Here is an 18462-nt window from a genome sequence, read left to right on the forward strand (position 1 = left end):
TCTCACAGAAAGAACGTTAATAATGTAAATGCCATCTTTAGGATTTATTGTCATAATAAACAAATACAGTACTTGTGTACTGTATGTTGAATGTATATATTCGTCCGAGTTTTATTCTTTTTTTTTCTTAATGCATTGCCAAAATGTATATGATTGGGACAAATTATCGGGAATGATTGAAATTGAATCGGGAGCAAAAAAAAAGCAATCGGATCCGGAAATATCGGGATCGGCAGATACTCAAACTAACACGATCGGGAGCAAAAAAACATGATCGGAACAACCCTACTCCAAACAGTTCATGATTTAATTAATCAATTAACAAAAAAATACCTGGTGGAAAATTTGTGTTTTTGTCCAAATAAAATTCATTCATTTTCCGTACCACTTATCCTCATATGGCTTGTGGGGGTGCCGGAGCCTCTCCCAGCCAGCTTTATTAAATGTATATCTGAAGACGTTTCATGCCCTACAGCTAGTGTCTACACACTTACAGTATGCACAACATGTGTCTAAGAGATGTTAGTATGTCATGTTTCATATTTCCCTACGTCAAAGCCATCTGTTCATGTCATGAAATTGTTTGATGGCTTTCTGTCGAGGCTCATGTTATTCGCGGTGTAAACATCTGCAAGAACCTATTCTATATGGAAGCCTAACTATAACTGCCTCGACCCACTTCCTTTGATTCACTGTACACAAGCGCATGTAGTCAGTGACTGATCGAGCTGTGTTTGCAACATGCAGCATCTATATTCCTTAGCTCGTACATTTTGTCTTAATTTTCTACTGGTGTTTTACATTGCTATGCAAGATGTGATTCCACCAGCCTATTTTGCCTGCGTGCTATTCGTCAGCCGCATTTTCCCTGTGGACAACCTCATGTTGCGGCTGCATCTGGGGAGATCTCCACCTTTGCCAGTCTATTAAAAGAACAAGCTGCACGATTGCACAGCTGCTCCGATAGATTAATACAAATGTTTCGCGAGCCCACTTGAAATAGGAATGTTCTAGTAGAAAGCTATTACTTTGACTCCTATGGTAATAAATTGTAAAGGGGTTCAACAGATCCTTCTAGGCCAAATTGTTAACAGTGTTAAGACATTCGCGATATTTAAGGTTACGAATGACTCTTGCCGTAAGAATACATCACATGGCGCAAGAATGCCGAGTGTCGTGGAATTGTTTTATATTTAACGGTCTACAGGTAGACTCACTCAACACAAAAAAATATTGTGCAATGCTGGATTTCAATGAAGGCAAAGCAAGGCAAATGTATTTGTATAGCACATTTCAACACAAGGCAATTCAAAGTGCTTTACATCACATGATGGTCTTAAAAATCATATTAAATCAAAAGAATGTTAAAGCTAAGGCAGGCGAAACAGGAAATGAAATTATGCATGAAAATTAAATTAAATTGAAACCAGAAATGGAAATAAAGCAGAAAAGGAAAAAAAAATTAAATAGCTTGAAGTTTGAAATATGTAGATAGTTATGGATAGGGTTGTTCCGATCATGTTTTTTTGCTCCCGATCCGATACCGATCGTTTTAGTATCTGCCGATCCCGATATTTCCCGATCCGAATGCTTTTTTTTGCTCCCAATTCAATTCCAATCATTCCCGATAATTTTTCCCGATCATATACATTTTGGCAATGCATTAAGAAAAAAATGAATAAAACTCGGACGAATATATATACATTCAACATACAGTACATAAGTACTGTATTTGTTTATTATGACAATAAATCCTCAAGATGGCATTTACATTAATAACATTCTTTCTGTGAGAGGGATCCACGGATAGAAAGACTTGTAATTCTTAAAGGATAAATGTGACTTTGTATATTGTGACTAAATATTGCCATCTAATGTATTTGTTGAGCTTTCAGTAAATGATACTGTAGCCATTTAACTGTTCTGCCCAAATGCATAATGGGAAGTCCAACCATGACTGTGCGTAGTGAAACCATTTGATATATCTTCTCTGCGTTGGGAAGTAACATAGGGTGTTAAGGAAAAGATCAACCTCTACCGTTTTTCCCCTCATTGCTTCCCATGATATTTCTGATTGTTGAGAGAGGGATTTTAAAGCTTTAGCCAATTATAAAGAGGTTCCAAAGACTGCCAAATTCTCTCTACCCATTTTATGCTGCCTGTTAGCTCTATATATAGGTAAAACGGCGCCATTATAGAGTGAACGCGATAATGCGTGAGTGGGTCGTGCAGCGCATGCGTTAATTGCATTAAATATTTTAACTTGATTGATTTTTTTAAAAAATCATTACTGCCGTTTACGTGATAAATTTGATAGCCTTACTTTAAGCTAAAACTAAAGACTCTGGATGAATGTAATACATTTTGTCTGTAACGTTAAATAGAATTAGAAAACGATTTAATTAAAAAATATATATACGTATATTAAAAAAGGCATGTCCGATATTTTTTTGCCGATTTTGATACTTTGAAAATGACGTGATCGGACATCTTTAGTTATGGATAAGCGTTTTTAGCCCTGATTTAAAGGAGCTAAAACACTTCAGACCTTCAGGTAATTTGTTCCAGAGGTGAGGAGCATAATAACTAAATGCTGCCTCACCGTTCTTGGTTCTTGTTCTTGGAACACACAGGAGACCGGTTCCAGACGACCTTAGGGGTCTAGATGTTTCATAGGGATCCAACAAATCAAGCATGTATTTTGGTCCAAGGCCATTAAGTATTTTGTAGACGAGCAGTAATATTTTATAGTCTTAGTTCTTTTGACTCACTGGAACCGGTGTAATGTGGTCCAATTTCCTTGTATTTGTAAGGACTCTGGCAGCAGCATTCTGTACTAGCTGCAGCTTCCTGATTTTTTTTCAAGACTTGTAAATATACCATTGCAATAGTCCAATCTACTGAAAATGAATGCATTAGGAGTGGGAACTTCTTGGTACCTCACGATACAATACACGATACAAAGCTCTACATTGGTCAGGAAATCATTCTAGGATATTCTACAAAAAACTAACAGAAAAACAAGCTTCTAGTGTGAATTGGAATTAGTTTATCACTAGTAGACGTCCAATCCATTTGAACTGGGAGACTCCAGACCTGGGACTCCAACTGGCTGTCAGTGGCAGTTAATGCCAGGCATTTAGGTAATTTTGGGCCATTTAAAGTCTCACTGGAACAGCACCAAACAAAAGTTCCAGCATCATCACCTTGTCCATTGCAGATTCTTGACTCTTGACAAGGTGATGATGCTGGAAGTTTTGTTGGGTGCCGTTCCAGTGAGATTTACAAAGATGACTGCCTGAAGAAGACATCAAAATTCCCTCAGTCCTTGATGATGTGGGGCTGCATGTCAGGCAAAGGCACTGGGGAGATGGCTGTGGTTAAATCTTCAATGAATCCACACATTTACATTGAAATTTTAGACAGCTTTCTTATCCCTTCAATTGAAAATATGTTTGTCATTTTCCAAGATGACAATGCATCATGCCACAGAGCTAAAACTGTGAAAGCATTCCTTGGAGAAAGACTCATCCAGTCAATGCCATGGCCTGCAAATAGCCCAGATCTCAACTCTATTGATAACCTGTGGTGGAAATTGAAAAAAATGGTCCGCAGCAAGGCTCCGACCTGCGAGGATGATCTGGCAACTGCAATCAAAGAGAGTTGCCATCAAATTGATGAAGAATACTCATCAAGTCAATGCCTCAGAGACTGCAAGCTGTCATAAAAGCCAGATGTGGTGCTACTAAATACTAGAAATGTGTTTTGATGGTTATTTCTTTGTTTGTTTCTCATGATTCCATATTTTTTTCCTCAGAATGGAGTAATTCCATATATATTTTGCTGCACTTGCTCTATAAAATTAACATTTATTGACCACCACAATTATTTCATTCATTTTTTAGTATTTCTGAATGCTATAGAATTGCACTTTGTAACTAATTCCTTATTTTTGTCAAGCTTTTTATCCGAGTTTGTTCTACATAGGCATGTGCCGGTATGATATTTTGACGGTACGATAACCGTGAGCGAAAATACCGCGGTTTCACGGTATCACGGTATTGCAATTGTAGCTCCAAAAAATTTTGAGATTAGGGGTTTGAGATTGAGGTTAAAAAAAAAAAAAAAAACTTTTTTCCATTGAACAGGATTTTTTTTTTTCAGACCATAGTTGCAAATTGGAACATGAATATATTGTTAAAATAAATAAATTATCAATAAAAAATATATATTTTTTAAATAAAATATAGCTTATAGACTACACTCACAGCCACAGCTCAAGTTGCTCAAGATTAGAGCAAGAACAAAATAATTTCTATAAAGTAAAAACACTTCTGAATAATTAAAAAAAAAAAAAAAATTATACTGCATGACTTTTTTTTCAGGGTGGAAAAGCTTAAGTGAAGTTTCACCATTTTCAGCCACTGTGTCAACTCTAGTCAACATGATGTCATGCCTTTGTTTTAAAAAGAACAACAAAGAATTCATAAGTTAGTTAAACATGTATAAGTTAGTTAAAACGTCAATATTGTTGTGGAAAGGTTTCATCTAAAAAAAATAATAATTTTTTTTTAAACATTGGGAGTGAGACCTCTCCTTGATCCAGCGAACGTGGATTTGTGCTTCGGGCAAGATCATCTTTCGCAATTAGCGATCTTTGACGCAGTCACTTTTTCTCCTTCATTCAAGCGAATCAAGCTTGTTTTCTCACTCTGCGGCAGTCACACTCAACGAAGTTACTCTCCCAGCTAAGCCTAGGCTAACATTCATCTTTGTAAGCTTTTAGTTAGTTTGTATATTGAATTTGAAAGGAAAATGTGTGTTTGTTTTTGGCGAACTTTTACCATGGTGCTAATCTGTTGAAGCTACTCACATGGAAAAATCTAATTGTACAACATTTTAAATGTATTCATGTTGTATATTACACTACGATTTGAGAGCTCAATAAATTGAAGAACAGTACGCCTTATGTTTGAAGTATTTGTTTTTGGGTTAGCTGGCTGGCTAGCCGATAGCGTCACTTTCACACACAGCAACAAATGGGAGGGGGTGAGCGCTGCTGCGCCAAGCCACTTCTGGCTGCATTTTTGACACAAGAAAAATAGCGAATACCGCACTACGGTCTGACGGAAAATTTTAGTGGTTTTGAAACCGCGACGTTTTCACACCACGGTAAACCGTGAAACCGGTAACCGGCACATGCCTAGTTCTACATGATTAAAATGTCTGAGTGAGTGCTCGTCAGACTGGTGAAAGATGGTGGAAGATTTTGAAAACAACTTGTTGGTTCCTTTTTTTTTTTAATTAAAAAATATATATATGTATATATATATATATTTTTTTTTAAACATTGACACCTTTTTAAAACGATATCTCGATTCTTGGCAGGAGAATATTGATAACCTTTTGGGATACAAAGTATCACGATATATCACTAGTTCAATATTTTGTCACACCCCTAGAATGCATGCATAAGTTTTTCCATGTCTTGTTGAGTCAGAAGCCCCTTTATTCTGGCTATATTTTTAGGTGGTAATAAGCAGATTTAGTGACGGACTTTAGATGGCTATCAAATTTTAGGTCTGAGTCAATAATTACGCCAAGATTTCTGACTTGATTTGTAGCTGTCAGTGACATTGTGCTAAGGTGCGTGCTTATCTTTGACCTTTCCTTTTTTAGCCCAAAAATGATTATTTCTGTCTTCTCCACATTTAGCCGGAGAAAATTCTGGCACATCCATTCATTGATTTGATGAATGCATCTACTCAAGGAGACTAAGGGACTATAATCATGTGAGGACACAGAAATTTAGAGTTGTGTGCCATCTGCATAGGTGTGATAGGAAATGTCATACTGTTCCATGATGTGAGCTAGGGGAATCATATAGATGTTAAATAAGAGTGGTCCAAGAATGGACCCTTGAGGGACTCCACACATGAATATGGTTCGTTTTGACTGATTGGGATTTCTTTGTGTCAATCAGAAACAATCTTGTAAATAAGATGTGAACCACTAAAGAACAGTGTCAGTGAGCCCTACCCACTCTTCCAATCTGCTGAGTAGCATGTTGTGATCAGCCGTGTCGAATACGGCACTGAGATCCAAGTGTAGCAGAATAGATGATTTGCCCGTATCAGGATTCCGACGAATATCATTGAGGACATTGATAAGCACGGTCTCGGTGCTGTGAAGTGGCCGAAATCCAGACTGAAATGAGTTAAAAAGATTGTTTTGCATCATAAAAACCTGGATCGGTTTGAACACAACACTCTTGATAATTTTCCCCAGGAATGTCAGATTTGATATTGGCCTATGCTACCTGCGTGGCGTCCTACGGCTGCTTTGCCCCTTCTGCTCACGTCCACGTCACACCGGCAAAGTGTACAGAAACCGTGGAACGAGTCTCAACTACTTTTGGCGAGGAAATGCTCTCTCGTCCATTCAATGTTAAAAGATGTTTGCCGAATTCACATGTTTGCTAGCGCTGTTGTAAAATCTCGACGAGGAAATGATGTCAGATAGCCACACGTGAAGCTTTGTTTACATTTTATTGAACCAATCATATAGGACGTTTTTAACTGAAGCCATGTTCTGACCAATTCGACCAGGATACCCATTTGTCAGTACACCTGTTATACACCTGTCGCTTGACAAACCACTGAGTGTCCGTCCTAAAACCGGACAGGTGGTCTCCCTAACTTCCGTTTGTTTTGCTACCACTGTTTTTGCAACTTGTGATTTCATTAGGGCTGTCAAGATTATTGCGTTAACGGGCGGTAATTAATTTTTTACAATTAATCACGATAAAATATTTGATGCAATTAACGCACATGCCCCACTCAAACAGACTAAAATGACAGTACAGTGTAATATCCGCTTGTTACTTGTTTTTTTTGTGTTTGGCTCCCTCTGTTGGCGCTTGGGTCCTACTGATTTTATGGGTTAGTACCATGAGTGAGCATGGTGTAATTATTGACATCAACAATGGCGAGCTACTAGTTTATTTTTTGATTGAAAATTTTACAAATTTTAATTAAACAAAAACATTAAGAGGGGTTTTAATATAAAAATTCTATAACTTGTACTAACATTTATCTTTTAAGAACTACAAGTCTTTCTATCCATGGATCGCTTTAAGAGAATGTTAATAATGTTAATGCCATCTTGTTGATTTATTGTTATAATAAACAAATACAGTACTTATGTACCGTACGTTGAATGTATATATCCGTCTTGTGTCTTATCTTTCCATTCCAACAATAATTTACAGAAAAATTTGGCATATTTTATAGATGGTTGGAATTGCGATTAATTAGGATTAATTCATTTTTAAGCTGTAATTAACTCGATTGAAAATTTTAATCATTCAACAGCCCTAGATTTCATCAGTTGTATTCATTGCTGTTTGGTTTTTTGTCCTACAGGAGTAACCACTGTCCTGACCATGACCACCCTCAGTATCAGCGCTAGGAACTCCCTCCCCAAAGTGGCCTACGCCACCGCTATGGATTGGTTCATTGCCGTGTGCTACGCCTTCGTCTTCTCTGCCCTCATCGAGTTCGCCACGGTCAACTACTTCACCAAGAGGGGTTACGCCTGGGATGGAAAAAGTGTTGTGCCAGAGAAGGTATTTGAGATATGACTTTCATTTTAAGCAGATCCTGAGATGATTGAATCACGGGGATAGTGTGTGAGCTAATCATATAGCATACGGCACCATAAATTATCCTCATTTCAGGAGTCTTAATGTCTATTTCCGCAAGATTTGTCACCTGGGTTTAGATTGGGTTTCAGAATGGTGTCAAATGTGTGAGTCCAGCAGAGAAAAAAAAAAAAAAACATGAGCCTTCTCTTTTTGCACACGGGGGCAGTTAGCACTTAACTGCTGTGGGAGCAGCAGCAGCAGGAGGGGAAGCATTTAGTTGTCATCTCAAAGAAAATTCAATTTGTGTAACATGACATGAACATTAATAGTTTAATGTTTGTCTCATGCTTTCTGCTCCGCTTGTCTGTGTGCAGCATTTAGCGGCGCAATGCTGCTTCTGAGGACATTTTTTTATTTTTTTTTTTGTACAGGCTTATTGATTTATATGAATCATTAGGTTGGCGATGATGCAATGTCAGCAAGGACTATTATTCATCTTCATGTAAGACTTATTTTTACATTACCCTCATATGGGCATCGCTGCATGATGCAAGTATTTTCTCGTGATTTGTAGTATTTTAGTAAAATGAACAGTTTAACGATGACAAATTATTCCAATCTCAGGCACGATTCCAAACAGGAGGTATTCTGCCAACATAACTGGATTATTATTAAAGCATCCCTCAAAGTAATGTGCTAATTTTAGGAATTTTGATGCACAGCAGGACAAAACATTGACACGTTTTGACTTGCACGGTTCCACTCAAGGGCGTAGGTTTGGTCTCGATATTGGTAGGGACGATATAACAGCATAACTTGCATGTAGACTTTTTGCTGGGGACGAGACATTAATAAGACCAAACAGATTGGGTGAATTGGGGTCAGGGCCACATTTCTCACAAATACGATCTACGCAAAATAAATCCGTATTGACTTAGACTTACTTTCACACCGCAAATTTACAGGATAAAGTCTTAATCTGATATTTTTTCTTAAATCTAGTCGATTTCCCGTATTGAGTGTTAAAGACTAACAAATTAATACATCAGATTACTCCACATAAGTATATGTAGTAGTACTATTTGATCGTATTAAGCCCATACATCTAAAAGCTGAACATTTTTCACCTAAACCCAGCAAAAAAAATTGCTTTCGAATAATGTTTTGAACAATATTCTTAAATTTATTGTTGAATTAGGAGCATTTCTGACAAACAAGTTTTTTTGTTTTTTTGTTTGTTTGTTTGTTTGTTTGTTTTGCTTAAAATAAGCTTATTATAATAAATCTAAGTAAGTAGAATTTACTTGACCCACTAGCAGATGATTTCACAGACAAACACTGAAAACAAGGGAATTCAGGTAGTTTTAAGGAAGTTGTGTTCTTGCAGTACATATATGTTAGTTCGGGTGATACACCGTTCGATTCAAACCTTTGTTTGCAAAAAAAAAAAAAAAAAAAAATGCCACATGGTAAAGAAAACATGCCACATGGCAAAATCAATTTTGCCACATGGCAAAGAAAAAATGCCACATGGCAAAATCCATTTTGCCACATGGCAAAAAATGCCACATGGCAAAATCCATTTTGCCACACATGGCAAAGAAAACATGCAAAATCCATTTTGCCACAGATGGCAAAGAAAAAATGCCACATGGCAAAATCCATTTTGCCACATGGCAAAAAGATGCCACATGTCAAAATCCATTTTGCCACATGGCAAAAAAAAGGCCACATGGCAAAATCCATTTTGCCTCATGGCAAAATCCATTTTTCCTCATGGCAAAATCCATTTTGCCACAGGGCAAAATCCATTTTGCCACATGGCAAAGAAAAAAATGCCACAGGGTAAAATCCATTTTGCCACGTGGCAAAAAAAAAATGCCACATGGCAAAATCCATTTTGCCACATGGCAAAAAAATATGCCACATAGCAATATCAATTTTGCCACATGGCAAAAAAAATGCCTCACGGCAAAATTCATTTTGCCACACATGGCAAAGAAAACATGCAAAATCCATTTTGCCACAGATGGCAAAGAAAAAATGCCACATGGCAAAATCCATTTTGCCTCATGGCAAAAAAATGCCACATGGCAAAATCCATTTTGCCTCATGGCAAAATCCATTTTGCCACAGGGCAAAATCCATTTTGCCACATGGCAAAGAAAAAAATGCCACAGGGCAAAATCCATTTTGCCACATGGCAAAAAAAATGCCACATGGCAAAATCCATTTTGCCACATGGCAAAAAAAATGCCACATAGCAATATCAATTTTGCCACATGGCAAAAAAAATGCCTCACGGCAAAATTCATTTTGCCACATGGCAAATACCACTTTTGTTTCTCGGCCCTGCTGCTCAACATTGTCTAGGTAAATAAAATGGATACAGTAGAACTGAAAAAGGTTCTTAGTGTATAACAAAAGTAAATAAAAATGGAGCCCGGCACATTCAGCAAGTGAAAAGGGATAAATATAAGTCTGAACGTAATGAAAATAATTCACATAATAATGGTAGGATCTATTCTATCCTTACATCATATGGGAAGACAATCTAAACTACCTATATAAATGAACTCATTATAAAATGCAAATAAGTTTGCTTCAAAGTTGGTTTCACCTGAATGTATTAGACCTCACATGGCAATCATAATGATCTCACTCTGTTCTTCTTTCATCAAACCAAATCAGCAAAAGAAGAAGAAGGAGTCCATGTTAAAAAAGAACAACACGACAGCATACCCGGCTGCCACTGCTACAGCCTTCGCTCCCAACATTGCCAGGGACCCTGGCTTGGCCACCATTGCCAAAAGCGCTCCCCCACCTCCAACTGAGCCCAAGGAGGAGCCAAAGCCCAAGCCCCCAGAGGCCAAGAAGACCTTTAACAGCGTGAGCAAGATAGACAGGATCGCCAGAATAGCCTTCCCGCTGCTCTTTGGAACCTTTAACTTGGTCTACTGGGCCACCTACTTGAATAAGAAGCCCAAACTGCAAGGGATGACTCCACACTAATCCATCTTTCGCTTCTTTTCAATTCGACCTATCTAACTTTCATTTTCTTTGGTATTCCTCAAAAGAAAAAGAAAAGAAAATCTGTTTCTTTTCAGACAAATATGATGTCCATGCTGGTTTGAATTCCCAGTCGTTGCATTGCTTCTGTTTATCTACATTTTGAAGATTGGGAGAAAACAATAGAGAAAAAAATAACAAAAAGATGAGGAAACAGACACTTAAAGGGTTGTTGCTGTTCAGGTGCGGGATGACGCTTTTAAGAAATGCTACCATAAATATATAGCCAAGAGGAGAATGCTATTCTAAATACACAGAGCTCAGTCTTGGGCTTTTTTTTCCTTTGTACATTGTATATTTTCTTATTTTACAGGGTTCCAGTTATTATCTTTGCAGCGATAGTCTCTAGCGTTATTACCATTCGAGGTACGGATAAATAAATAGAACACAGCGGTTATGATGAGGGAGACGGTTCAAAAATGTATTGCATTCGTTCCGCAGTCTGCGACAACCTGTAACTAACTGCCCGATATATCTGCACTACAGCAACAAATGTACACCTGTAAGTAACACAGGCTTGGCAAGGTACAAAATGACAAATACATAATGCAAACTGTGCCGTCTATTGTTTGGAACAGCTAAAGTCAAGACCTTTTGTTATCACGCCATTGTTCTATTATTACCGTATTTCCACAAATAGTGTCTGAGGCTTTTCTAACTGCAAAAAAAAGGGGGGGGGGGGGGGTGGCTTATGGAGTTGATATATTTAAAATTTGTATAAAATTGAAAGGGAACTACAATCAGAGGTGGGTAGAGTAGCCAAAATTTTTACTCTAGTAAGAGAGTTCATTCATTTTTTTTAATGCCGCTTATCCACGCAGAGGTACTGCAGCCTATCCCAGCTAACTATGGGGAGTAGGCGGGGCACACCCGTAATTGGTTCCCAGCCAATCGCAGGCCACAATGAAACATACAACCATTCACGCTCGCACCTTTGGACAATTTGGAGTATTCAGTCAACACGTTTTTGGGATGTGGGTGGAAACCAGAGTTTCCAGGGAAACTCTGAAACATTGAAAGAATACTCAAGTGATGGGTAACATTGTGAGTAACTGCTTACAATGTCAGATTTTTTTTAAAATATTTTTTTTCTCAGGACAACTTAGTCTATATGAATTGTTATTATTAAATGTACTATAACCCAATACATGAGCATATTAGGCCTAAAAACATGACACAAAATCATCGGTGTCAGACCAGAACACTATGAAACATCAACCGTGCAAAGAGCATGAGTGTCCTCTAGTGGAGAAAAAACAGTTACCTCTGGGGCCGTTTACATGGTGACTCTCCGAGAATACGAAAAATTTCAAATTTGCATTTGCGTCTCCATTTGAACAATGTCGCGATTTCGCATGAAAACAATGTAGTATTCATGCCAGTCGCTAGGAGGCAATGGAGATTTACTGGGCGACAGGGAATGATGCACTTTGACCCCATCAAGCTCTCTCAGCCCGGAAAAAAATATGCCCGCGCACTCGAAGCTATGTCATTTTTCTTTTGTTCAAAAAGGCACAAAAATTGAAACGTTCAACATATTTAATTTAAAAATATTCTTAAAACAGTAAATTAAAGCCGGCATTCCGCCATATTTGCTGTTTTTAATGTTTAGTACCACCGCTGCGCAAGCCCAATGTGACTCGCACAGCAGGAGCCTTTGATATGCATGCTGAGGAAGCCCCTACCAACCCCCGCAATCAGATTCTTCCACTTTGGAGGCAGGATTCAGAATTTTTCGTCTTCGCCGACACCATTTGCACGCGAGGCGAGTCCGCAACTCAGTCATTGCGTCTGTGTCGCAGAGTCGCCATGTAAACTGCCCCTCTGATTGGAATAATAGAGTCATGTGGTTATTGTTGCGACTAGGCATGTGCCGATATGAACATGAGACTGACGGTATGATAACGTTAATCCAAAATATCACGGTTTCAGAGTACCTCGGTATCGCAAATACAGCTCTAAGAGATATCAGAGTTAAAAAATAATAATAAATTCCACAGGACAGACTGTTTATTTTTCAAAACATTAGCAAATTGGAACATAAGTATAATTTGAAGTTAGAATAAAGAAAAAAACAAAATTCTAAATAAATTTAAAATAAATGAGGTAATTTAGGTGAGCCTAAAACCACAGCCCAATATTATTACCATCACAAAAATAATTGAATTATTTTCTATAAAAAACACGTGTGTATGACTCGTATCATGTTTTCTTTATACACACACTCTCTTTCTCAACACAGACAATTCCCAGAGAGACAAAAACACCGTGTTTTATCACCGCTAGACACACTAAACACGCTGGAGTTAACCCTCATAGCTGTTGGGAAACGTTCATGACAGTGTTTACCAACCTTTAATTTGTATAAATGCGAAATCATATTGGAGGTATTGCCGCCTCGGCAGCCACCCTCCGCAAACATGTTTTACATGTCGGGTGGCCCTCCTCCTCTAAGCTGCGCCCGTCTAATTTTTCCGTATTCCCATTTCAGGGATTTTGTTTTCTTCTGTGGGGGAAAAAGTAGGAGTTTCACCTCCTCCAGGCATCGTCTAGTACGACTGACTCATTGACACTGAGCAATAACTGGTGGCGGAGGGTTAAGCCTAGCTAATATCTTAGGGACGATATCACGGAAAATTTTTGCGGTTTTGAAACCTTGACGTTTTCATACCACGGTATACCTCGAAACCGGTAATCGGTACATGTCTAGTTGCGACATCTCATAGGTGAAACTCAGACAACCATTGTCGGTATCTCTGGCAAAAATAGAGTCAATATGTAGAATAAAGAAGAAAACTAACAACTAGCATAGCCCAAGAGTATCGTTTCGTCTTTGCAAATCTACTCAAGTAATGCGTAGTAAAATAATACATTTTTCTCAAAAAGTTAATGTAAAGGAGTAAATATAACGCTTTACTACCCACCTCTGACTACAATGGACTGTTGTGGAGAAACTCAGGCTGAAACACATACTGTAACGCATGGACATGCATACAACATTGTGGCGCATTCACATCAGTTGGAACGCTAATTGTTGTTAAAGACAACCACACGTGCACATAGGGTCAACTCAAAAACACTTGTTAACTCGATGACAACATGAGAAAGATGCCATACATTTAAAAAACAAAATTAAAGAGACTTTATGGGGTTTAGTAGGTGCTGCTGTTTTGGTTGGAGGAGTTAAGCAATTATTATCGTCTGCGTGTCTATTAATACAAGCACCACTATTTGAAGAAATATGTTATATACATTGATTCTGACCACATTTCACAGTTTTGTGCCAAAAAATGTTCTACTAGTTGTGAGAATAAGTGAAAGAGCAGCTTGTAAAGCCAAAATTATCCAAACCCTGGTCAAATTTTGAATCGCAGTGAATTATTAGTTGATGCTGAAATACGTTTGGTCGACTCGTAAAATACATTGATTGGACATTTGTCATTTTTAATACTGTGTCATTCTTGTTAATAAGCCAATTTTGAAGAAAAATAAATATTTTGTACCATTTTGAAGGATCTTTACGCATAACCGGCATTCCAAGCTATTCTACATTTACCATATTTTTCCGACTATAAGTCGCACCTGAGTGCAAGTGAAAGTATGTACAAAGATGAAAAACAACATATATAAATCGCACTGGAGTACAAGTCGCATTTTTTGGCGGGAAAACCAAGATCAAACATTGCAAGTTATCATAAAAATTAGTAAAATAGAGAAAAGCATACTAAATAAGCATCTATAAATGTAACATAATAGGGGGGCATTTACATGGTGACGTCCACATGGTTCCGTCTCCATTTGTACGATGTTGGAATTCCTAGGGGGCAGTGTGCGTTTGCTTCAAAAGGCTTAAAAACTTGCCGTTTTGAATGTTTACTAGGAGCGACTGCGCATTCTCAAAGGGACGTGTGCGAGTGCTGACGTAATCGGCGTGAAACTGTTCCATTCATATGATGGCAGAGCAATCCTGGCAATCGAATCGTTCAGCTTTGAAGGCTGGAATAAAAAGTTCGCCTCTTCACCTTCAGTTTTCTTGTAAATGCAAGGCCATTCCGCATTATAATCGTTGAGTCTTGGTGTCTCAGCGTAAGCATGTAAACGGCCCCTAAGTTATCCAGATAACGATATCCTAAAAAACACAACAGGCTGTGAAAAAAAGTGTGACTTATTGTCCGGAAAATACGGTACAGTGATCCCTCGCGATTTCGCGCTTCAAACATCAGTCCATCGCGGATTTTTTTTTTTTTTAATTAAAAAAATAAATCCGTATTGGCCCGAATATAAGACGGCCCTGATTATAAGACGACCCCCTCTTTTTCAAGACTCAAGTTTGAAAAAAAAGACTTTTTCAACACCAATTTATACAGAAAACAATTAAAGTACATCCAAAACAAATGATTATAACAATATATTAGAGAGAAAAATCATGTTATTTTGCCTCATTCAAATCTTAATATCTGAACATTTAAATATGTAAACTAATGTGCAATCACATTCGTAAATGACTGGCTTCTGGTTTTTGAAATGTAAATAAACCAATTTATTGTGATAAAACATAATTGCAATAACTGCATTAACCATCAAAGTGAAGTCTAACTGTAACTAATCTTGAAACAAATCTGAATAAGGAAAAACATTGCAATAAAATAATGCAAGCTGGTTAAACTTGAGAGTAGCTGAGATCTGTCATGACAGAACATCGCTTCAATGATATCTGGCGTCATCTAGCGTCGTGAATGGGTATAATTTCTAGACCGCGAATATAAGATGACCCCCACTTTTTCAGTCTTATTTCAATGCAAAAAACACAGTCATATTCGGGCCAATACAGTAATAAGTACAGCCTCTCACTCCCTCCTGAAGCCTTTCTTTCTCACCAGGCAGCTTTAGCTCGTTAAAGTTAATGATGAGTGACAAGGGAGCTGCTTTGAACTTGCCAAAGAAGCTTGAAAATACTACCTTTCAAAGGCACCGACTCGTTTAACTAGTTAAACATTGGCTCTATGGTAACTCATTGTGTTGTGTGGCATGCTGTTCTAAGCAGCATGAGTTGATTTGAGAGGACTCACTCAATGAAGCATTTAATAAAGAATTATAGTTGGAGGGTGTCAGGGAAGCTCAACTATGAACTTCAAGACAAGTGTCACCTCAATAGCTCGATTAGAGAAATGAATACGACCCCAACCATGGATTGCTTTGCTTCGAAGGCTTTATGAACAAGAGCTCTCGGGTAAAAAATGATGTGACCCAGCCAGGAGCTGTAATCACTAGAGGCGTGCGAAATTTTCGATTCTTAGATTATTCGCGATTCGGCCGTGGAAGATTCGAGAACGGTTCACAAATATCTACATTCCGATTATTGAATTATACCAGGTAAAGCCGAAGTAAAGCACAGTCAGCGCGGTCTTTGGGACGCAATGAGGAACGGACCGAGAGTAATTATGTTCAACTCATGCCGATAGATAAAAAACAATCATACCTGACTGCGGCTGGCAGCCGCTACAAACAACGCCCAGTTGCGAGTTGCTACAAACATACGGCTGAAGTAGATATCATATATATGTAGAACTAGATGCAAAATGACAGACGACGTCGGTGTTACAACATGTATTATTGAACAGAGATGCGAAATGACACTTTCCGACTTAAGTAAACAGCCGCCATCTTAAAGCAGTAGACCTCTCTAGAAGGCTCTGTTGTAGCGAACCTAGTTAACTTTTTATCTAAAGTACTCCTAAATCGGTAGAATCTTGTCTTGAATCTATCTTTAAATGATGAAATAGTTTTAAAACTTTGACAAAAGTAGACAGAAGGGAAATTATGGAATAACGGGGGCAATTTTAACAACTGTAACAGTTGATTCACAACATTAAATTAATTGTAGTTTAAAGCTGCTGATACAGAATGGGGACTGGAGTTTTTTATTTACTGTTATTTTCGTATATTTGTTTACTATTATATGTTAACTTGATACTGAAATAGTAGTTTGGTTTAGCCTGAGAGGACTTTTGAACAATTTTGGAACGAATGTACAAAACATTTTAAAAAAAAGAGAGGCGTGCATCGATAATTGTTTTATAATCGAATCGGAGCCTCTGAATCGTAATCGAATCGTTAGGTGCCCAAAGATTCCCAGCTCTAGTAATCACCCAGAAGTACAAAGAAGTACAATAGAGGCTGGACATTTATACTGTTGAAAGGGTGGTGCCGAAGCCCACTGTGAAACGAAACTTACTAAGAAACTAAACACAATCTCACAAACCTGGGTATTTTTCCATACAAAAACATCTTTGAGCTGAGACCTTGAGCACTGGTCCCGGCTACAACGATGATAAGCTCAGACTGATAAGCCACAGTCGCTCATTGTATTCATTCAGGGCATTTTAGGAAAACAGGAACATAACAGTCCATATTTGGGCATATTGTGAAGGCTATGGGAAGGCACACTCAAACAGGTTAATATAACAATGATGCTCTATGCTACAATGTTCTCATGCAAGCATAACAAAACCATACAAAATATGGTGTATAATGGTTGTGTTTTAAGCATGAATAAAATTCTCTCACAGAGGGGGTGGAAGGCAATAATCAATTAACCCAATTAACCGCGAAAAACGAGGGATCACTGTATACGATACTTTTACTCGACCTTTTGTGCAATACAATGACATCTTTTTTTGCATCATTCCAAGCTAAAATGGCTAAACAAGCATTCACTGGAACTCAAAACATGACCAGGGTACGAATCCTTCTGAGCTGAGGTACATTGTCATGGCTATCATGTTATTGTTTTTGCCATGTCACTGTGGCTTCGCAGAGATTGGTGAGATGAGCTTAAAAGCCTTTCACCATTTCTCAGTCCGGTCAGCAGGTTGTATCCATCGTGCTATTATAGAATGCATTATCTTATTAGTGTATTGATGGTAATAACGGCTATTCCTATTGGCACACAAATGTATGATTTTTATTACTTTAAAAGCTCGGGCCTTTAAGCTTCCATTGGCTCCCACGCAAATCAATCCCTGCTTGCTTCTAATTTATTTCATTTTTTTGTAATCACATACATGGGGAAAAAAAGCATGCATGTACAAGTATATGCATGGGCGGGGCATCCTTACAACATTACTGTCAGCATTGACTGAAGGCTTTTGAAGGCTTTTGATTCCTCCATTAGCAGTTTTTCAAAATTGGTTGGAGTTTCTGCAACAGCAATAAAACACATCTCAGTGGACACACCGTTCATTTTTAGCCAAAATATATTTTATATATAGAAAACAATCATCTCTGCTTTAAACTAAAACACTCAAACAGCTTTTCTTTTCACAGTATTTGTAAATATATTCTGAGATGTCTATACTATGTTGGAATAACTAAAGGGTTTGTTTAAAGAATAGACAGAGGAGTCATTTTGCATTGTATCATGTTATACTTTACGGGTATTTTTTTTTTTTTTTTTTTTGCGAAATGTTTGTGCAAATTTCACCCTTCATTTTGGTTGACGCTCGTGAAAAAGGTGTAAAAAGTGATGAGTAAGAATGTACTGTAATTGTTTTTATATCTCAGTCACTTTCCGGTTACGTGAATCATATCCCGTTTTGGTTGTTGTACGGTCTTGGGGGAGGGCCTTGTTTGCCAAAATGCCATTTAACGCAAAGTCAAGTAGGTGTAATTTAACAAGGGATCAGGCACAACATGGTGGAGAAGTGCCTTTTTCATGTTTTTAAGAGTCGGAACCAGTGTTGTTTTTG

The 18462-nt window shown here is 37.9% G+C and overlaps 1 protein-coding gene across 4 annotated transcripts in view; it reads left to right on the plus strand.

Moving 5' to 3' along the window:
* gabra1 (gamma-aminobutyric acid type A receptor subunit alpha1) overlaps positions 1–16308 on the plus strand; it is a 91083-nt gene extending 74775 nt beyond the window's left edge. For all 4 annotated transcript variants that reach the window (XM_057820258.1, XM_057820259.1, XM_057820256.1 and 1 more), the window contains exons 9-10: positions 7425–7627; positions 10337–16308. In XM_057820258.1, coding sequence (XP_057676241.1) covers positions 7425–7627; positions 10337–10657 — 524 coding nt within the window. In that variant the 3' untranslated portion in view covers positions 10658–16308. The remainder of the gene's footprint in view (positions 1–7424; positions 7628–10336) is intronic.
* The last annotated feature ends 2154 nt before the right edge of the window (positions 16309–18462 follow it).

This window comes from Corythoichthys intestinalis, chromosome 18 (genome assembly GCF_030265065.1).
Source record: "Corythoichthys intestinalis isolate RoL2023-P3 chromosome 18, ASM3026506v1, whole genome shotgun sequence".
In the NCBI taxonomy this organism is placed as follows: domain Eukaryota; kingdom Metazoa; phylum Chordata; class Actinopteri; order Syngnathiformes; family Syngnathidae; genus Corythoichthys; species Corythoichthys intestinalis.